The sequence below is a fragment of the Miscanthus floridulus genome, chromosome 5 (assembly GCF_019320115.1).
Source record: "Miscanthus floridulus cultivar M001 chromosome 5, ASM1932011v1, whole genome shotgun sequence".
Lineage (NCBI taxonomy): Eukaryota > Viridiplantae > Streptophyta > Magnoliopsida > Poales > Poaceae > Miscanthus > Miscanthus floridulus.
In genome coordinates this window covers 132,532,758-132,539,723 of record NC_089584.1, presented here as the reverse complement: position 1 = coordinate 132,539,723, position 6,966 = coordinate 132,532,758, and the positions used below count along the sequence as shown (strand labels likewise).

At 44.2% G+C, this 6,966-nt stretch overlaps 2 protein-coding genes across 2 annotated transcripts; both read right to left on the bottom strand.

Moving 5' to 3' along the window:
• Window positions 1-392: 392 nt before the first annotated feature.
• On the bottom strand, window positions 393-1,219 carry LOC136453660 (protein BOLA2-like). Its single transcript, XM_066454223.1, has 3 exons — window positions 1,029-1,219; window positions 919-941; window positions 393-803 (listed from the first exon to the last, which is right to left on the bottom strand). Exons 1-3 carry the CDS (start codon window positions 1,089-1,091, stop codon window positions 602-604), a joined length of 288 nt encoding a protein of 95 aa, XP_066310320.1. The 5' UTR covers window positions 1,092-1,219; the 3' UTR covers window positions 393-601.
• Window positions 1,220-2,324: 1,105 nt separating this feature from the next.
• Window positions 2,325-4,590, bottom strand: LOC136450827 (sm-like protein LSM3B). Its single transcript, XM_066451459.1, has 3 exons — window positions 4,456-4,590; window positions 3,113-3,208; window positions 2,325-2,633 (listed from the first exon to the last, which is right to left on the bottom strand). Exons 1-3 carry the CDS (start codon window positions 4,573-4,575, stop codon window positions 2,553-2,555), a joined length of 297 nt encoding a protein of 98 aa, XP_066307556.1. The 5' UTR covers window positions 4,576-4,590; the 3' UTR covers window positions 2,325-2,552.
• Window positions 4,591-6,966: the final 2,376 nt, after the last annotated feature.

The following is a 6,966-nucleotide window of genomic DNA, read 5'->3' as shown; positions in this document are numbered from 1 at the left end:
GTATCCAGTTTTATATCAGCAAGGAAAACACATTGGCCATGTTCGCTTCTCTTATAATCCGTCTTTTTCAGCTTGTTTTTTCAGTCAGAACAGCGTTTTTCTCTCACAACAAATCAGCCGGAATAGTGTTTCGGCTTTTTTTCAGCGAAGAGAACGGAGCCATTCATCTTGATTGTGGCATCATCAATCAGGAAAAGAAAATGTTATGTAAACAAGATGCAGTCATTACAAGGTTAAAGAATAAACCCCTTATCCCTACAAGCAAGGAAAGACATAGCACACAGTCAAATATCACAATTCGAGGACTGAAAAAACACCCTCGCGGAATAACAGTGCTGCAACACAGTCTCAAGCAAACGATCAGGGCAGAAGCACCCAGAACAACACAGAAGTGAGAAGTTAAATGCATAGTGCAGAAGTTTCTAATCAGTCAAGGATAACATCCTGCAATTTAGCAATTGCATCCGCCACATTATTCAAGCAGATAGTCAGTGTAGCAGAGACCACATATTACACAGATGCGTTATGCATAGCTTGACTCAGGGACTAATAATGCATCAGCATATGTGATCAAACAGTTTTGGGGGTGTTAATTAAGCACTTAAGCCTGGGGCTTATCGGCGGCGGGCTCCGGCTGGGGCTGGGGCTGGGCCTGAGCCGGGGTGAGCGCCTTCTTGATGGAGACGGCGTGGATCTCCGCCATGTGAGACGCCAGCGCGGTGTTCACCATCCGGTGCCTCTCCAGCAGCCGCTTCCCCTCGAACTTCTCCGAGACCACCTCGATCTCGTAGCTCGCACCACACCTTCGCACCGACGAATCAATCAACAACGCAACAAAGATCCGCTCTTTGTTGGTCAGTCAACAACTGAAGACGCTAATTAAAAATAAGTTTAGGCATTGGGAGCGAGCGAGCTTACCCTCCGGATGTGTCGGTCACCACCTGCAGAGGCACGGGGGCGGTGCGGTTAGGGTTTATGATGGAGATCGATGGATTAGCAGGAGGGGTTTAGAGCAACGAGAGGCTTACGAGATTGGAAGGGCTGAGAGCGGAGGTGATGGCCGCCTCGACGTCCTCCTTGGTGACGCCCATCGCTTCTTCGCCTTCTCTTCGCCGGTGTGTTCAGGTGGGGCGATGGATTGGCAAGCAAGAAGACGACTTTTGGCCCAGGCGGCAGTAGCCAGGCCCCCTTCTTCGGTCTCGAGAAATTATTGCTGAGCACAGAGCTACCGGATTCTGTTGTTCCTCCAAGAGCCCTAGTGGCTCGGGAATCGAATAATTGGAAGATTTCGTTGGCAAATTTTTATGAATTCGAAACACTCGAATATAAGAAGTCAAACTAGCTGACGTTTCGAGTTTCAGGATTTTCACAATTCCCGTTTCAACCACGTCTTTGCTATTAAAATTTTAATTTTAATTAAGATTGTATTTGGTTGAACTTCTACAATACTTCTTTTGCCAAAAAGCGGAAAGGCAATTAAACGGGAACCAAAAGCTACTTTTGCGTAGTATAATTTCCAGAGCACGTTGGACCCTATTTTTTATTTTTAGCTTTTAGTTTTTTCTACAAAAAAATGATAGACCCAGTGCTATAGGCTCCAACATGAGTGAGGTTTGGGAACACGAGTGAGGTTTGGGGAAGGCTACTTTGAACCCACGATCTGGTAACTTAGTAAGATAGCTCTCACCACTGCTCTAGATCTGTCCTTCTTTTAGTTTTTCTATAAATGAGTGGAAATAGAGAAATGTTCCACTGATTTAGCTTGCATCCTACTTTTGATTTTTAGCTTTTAGTTTTTCTATATAAAAAAAACGACAGACCCGGTGCTAGAGACTCCAACATGAGTAAGGTCTGGGGAAGGCTACTTCGAACCCACGATCTGGTGACTTAGTGAGACAGCTCTTACCACTATACCAGGTCTGCCCTTCTTTTAGTTTTTCTATAAATGAGTGGAAATAGAGAAACGTTCTGTAGCTATTTCAATTGAAGATAAAAGAGAGATCCAAACAAAACAGACCCTAACGTCCTTCCTGACACTAGATAAGGTATCAGTCAAGGTCAGGCATTTCTCTTTTTGTTAAGAGTTCCATGGTCAATGCTCCTGTCCGTTGTTGCATCAAAGTACAGAAGTGTTCCTGTCCAGGATGGCAAGAAACAAAGGTAGCCTCGCAAAAAAACAGGACGGTCTGGAAGCTTGGCTTTCCAGTGGAAGCATAAACAGTATTTTCTAGCATGAACAGTAAAATTTTCATACTCAGAAAGAAAATGATGTGTTACTTGCAGTACAAATATCTGCAACAAGTATACTTGGGACGCGGAATAAATTACTTCAAGCAAGGATTTAACTTTAGCTGAGACTGAGAACCACCACAAGATATTCGACAGATAATCCAAGCACAAGCAGTTGTTTACACGATTGTATCACATGTTAAACCTACAGCCCATCAGAAAAATGTAGCAGCTAGGCCTATAGCATACACTCCATGCAACGCCATCAAGTGGCCAAATACACCGGTCAAAGTTTGACAACCAGCACGACCTAACTTCAAACTTCATGCCGTTCGAAGGGGTGGAGAAACCAATATGACACCATCACCTCGGACAAAAAGGAAGGGGATAGTGCGTTTTGTGGCCTGCAAAGAATATCCAGCAAATAGTTAGTGTATATCATAATACACATTTCAAAGATTAAGAGTAGGTAATAAGTCATTTCAGAGTATGGAATCACACTGTCTTATATCAGAGTCAGAACCATAGTCTAAGCAGCCTAAAAGTCTCAGATAGCTTTACGCTCTAATGTCTTTAATGGATGCCCATCTCACTATAAACACATTAAAACTCCACAAAGAAATGAGTTTAAGGATGTAATAGCATGCACTATACACCTCAGTCGTTAACTCATTATTTGAGGTCTACTTAATGGCCCTATCTTTTCTTTTCTTTTTTGAAAGGTTCTTAATGGCCACTATCCTTGATGAATATCTAACATTCTAACATAACCAATCAAAGTCTGAAGGACAATGAAAATGATAACCTGGCATCCAATAGTTTTTGACTAATTGACTTACTGAACATTTATCAAGAATTAGGGGAGAAAAGCAAATGAACTTACGCGCACAATTTCTTCATATGTTTCATCATCTATCTCAACAGTTGTCACAACCTCTTCCACATCTCCAAGTATCATGTTTAAATGTTGATCATACGCCTGCATAAAAGAGGGGAAAGAACATGTCAGCAACAACCAACAATTACCCCAGCATGCCAAACATAATACAAGATAAATCTCAACAGACAAAAAAAGAACTGACAAACTCATAAGAAAGATAGGAGAATCATGAAAATGCAACTGAAAGCAAGCCACAGCAGGGCATGCAACAGAAAGATTTAAAACAAATCATAAGACAATAAATGCAAGCCATGAAAGGGGATCATAAAAATACAAAATGTCCAGCATCTATAATTGTTATTCATCATGAGATTCCAAACAGATTAGAATAAGCTCAGTATATTGCAGAAGCATTCTTAAATGACAGTCACATAAACCAGGAATGCTACTGCTAATCTGTTATGTGCCATCTATATACCATGTCACATGATAAAATGATCCACAAGTTATGTTATCAAGATATTTATGTTTAGAATAAAAGGATTGATGCCCCAGTTACCTTCATCACAAATGAAATAATCTCAGACAGCTAAGCCGAAATGACAATTCAGAAAACGGTGTACAGCTGGGGCAGAAAAATTGTTTGAGCACTAAGATGACTTTAGGGAACAAATTCATTGCATATGCATCGAGGATCTTCTACACATTCCACAGCTGTGTTGCTGAGTTAATAAAGGACTAATGCCCCAGTTCCCTTCATCGTGAATGGAAACAGAGTCTCAAACAGCGAAGCCCGACTTACAAAGTTCAGAAAACAGCTTGCAGCAGAGGCAGAAAAACTGTTTGAGCATTCAAATGACCTTCTAAACAGAGGGAACAATTCTAGCTTAGGCCTCAAGGACCTTCTACTCATTCCACACCCACTCATCCCGTGTTAGCTCTTACACAAAAATGTCTGTAGCCTCTGTTATCAATATATCAACCCATATCGATGGTTTCAAAGTCATGGATGTTACTATCACACAGTAACATATTAAACCTCCTGTGGTCCAGTTTTCGTCAAAATTGTTGCATTATGTGAAACCACCACATTTAGTTTTAACAGATTTAGCGTAACATGAAGTGAATATACAATTTAATTACAGAACAATGACGAATTAGCAGCATAAAAGCTCATCATCAAGGCCATAATACATCGTTCCCTTAAATCCGTAGTTCCGTACTCACGGCAGACGGACGCACCAGGCCGACGCTACAACGAGCCTAATCTTCTCTACACCAAACTAACCACAAGCACAGAACAAAATAAAGCAAAAGGTCCAAAGAGAAGAAGACAGGTTAATTACATGGAGCTTGCCGCGGAGCTCGCGGTCCGATCGGAGCTTGACGTAGATGCGCTCGTCGAGGCTGAGCCGTATCAGATCCAGCGGCTCCTTCACCGCGATCTCCTCCTCCGCCGCCGCCATCGCCGCCGCCTCGTTCACCGCCTACCCTCCTGCCGCTCCGCGCCCAGAAACCTCTAAACCCTAGCTACCCAACGAATCGACCGCTGGGTCGCACAATCGCACTGGCTTCGGCAACGGAATGTGCTTGCGTTTTGCGGCGCCCGCCGGACCTCTCTCTGTGCTGCGGTAAAGCATGTTGCTCACCAGGGCCGAAGGGCCTTATGGGCCACACTAGTAGCCCATATTCTCCATATGGGCCAGACCTCTAATCGAAAGAGGTGCTCGGTCATGGGCCCTTTCTTATCTTATCAGAAATTTAGCCTTAGTCGAGTTTGTAAGCCAGTTCAGGCAATCAGGCAGCACTGCCAAACCAATCGACACTTTTTTTAGGGCAAATGGATTTGGCGATCTGCATTTCTTTTCGGTGAATCAAGAGCCAAAAATGGTCATGAACTTCTAGACTTCTCCAGCTTCTCCCTTTTCGGGGCATCACGATTTCTCCAGCTCCACAAAGTAACAAAGAATGAAACCTACTAACTGTTCTTCTCTTAAAAAAAAACAGACAAAAACTTCATGCTAGAACCTTTTGAATAAAAAAAATAAACATTCACATATAGAAGCGGATCGTTCATCATTTCATCAAACACATCACGTTGTTATGTACCCCTGAGTTACTAATGCAAACAATGGATATTTATGTAAACACATGCTCCTCTTGGGGGTCCCCTGCTCTCGTTCTCAAAGGGTCCAGCAGCACCTACGTACTCCTACGTGTCAGCAGGGTCTGACGAAAATGCGTCGCAAGAGCTCACGATAGTGGAACAGTTCGACGACAGGCAGTAGAGCCGAGGTCAGCATCCAGATTGCACCCTCTTGTCCCCCTCTCCGTAACGCCTCCCCTTTGTACTTTTCCCTACGTGCAAGAAACATGTGCGTGGCTTTGCCACGCCTACAAATTTGGTGTAAGACTGTGAGCCGTGATCTAGAGTTCTCTCGAGATGATGTATCCACTTAAATCTGCGCCATGATAAGTAGATATAGTCTCTGATGATATTTCCAACTAAATCTTTGGCCCAGGTTAAAAAAACTGAGGTAAGAATAGTAGGAGTTACATTGAGATACTGATCTGAGCCCTTTGCTCCAACAAAGAAGTCATTTTCTTGTGTTGGACCAATGCTGCAACTGACTTCTCTCTAGCTTCTTTACAGGTGTTGCTTGAGCTGTATTTGTCAGCCTTTGTGAAGCTAATTTTTGGGCCTTGAGCAACTTAACATCAGACTCTTGCTGGACTTGTGTTGCCTCCTCTTCTCTCTACCGCGCCCGAGCCCCCCGCTCGCGCCGGGGTGGCCGGGGACACCATGACCGCGCCCCTTGCTCGGTCTGTGGTGGCAAGTGGAGGCCGGACGGACATGCAGTTTCCTGATGATTCTCGAACGCCCGTGCTGGTAGCTTAATGGTTGAAACCCGAACCGATCCGCAATCGGATGGCCCATATCGTGAGTTCGCTCGATCCAACGGCTCGGAGCTTATCGGATGACGTGGATAGCGGGTCTGCCTACGGTTTGGTAGCAGGACTCCTATTAACAGATCCTAGCATCCGAAGCAGGACTTTTAATCCCAGCTACCGCTTTCGCTGATGTTCCGCTGGCATTTTTTTAAGCATATGGAACATGTTAGACTGAACGGCATCTGATGTTTACGTCCACATACATTATTCAGCATGTTCGTTTGCTGGTTTTAGTCAGGGCTTATCAGTCAGCCAATAGTGTTTTTCTCTCACAACAAATCAGCACCAACCAGTTTTATCAGCCTAAAAACCAACCAGCGAACAAGCTAATTATATATTCGCTGAAAAGGCAAAAATGTTATCTTATTTGATGTCAAAATAAATAATCCCTGGACGGCAAAAGGTGTGCCCAGCTGGATTGTACGTGATAAGTATCTGTACACCCCTGTTGACATTTTCACGAACGCGTGCCGTATATACGACTTTGTTCCCTTCCCTCCTCCCAAAAGTCCACACAGCTTTATTGGTCTCGCCCCCGAGAGAAATGTCTAGGCACTATCACGCTGGCCCTGCTGCTGTTTGAACGTTTACCACTCGATCAGATCACTGGTGCTCACGTAGGAGTACTGTACGTCTGTACTCCTCTGCTCTGTGCTCTCCTTTCTTGATGCTGCCGTTGAATGAAAAGAAACATCGGTAGCATCAACCCAGCTTTTATTTTTCCGGTGATGCAAACGTATCGCTGAAAAGGAGGAAAGCTGGGTAAGAATACAGCAGCATGAAACCAAAGCACCTATCTTTCGGTCTGTCTGCATGCGGACACAAGAGCAGGAGGATTGGACGAGACGAGAGAGCCCAGCAGAAGCCCTGGCCACAGTCGGTCGTTCAAGCACTGCCATCCATCG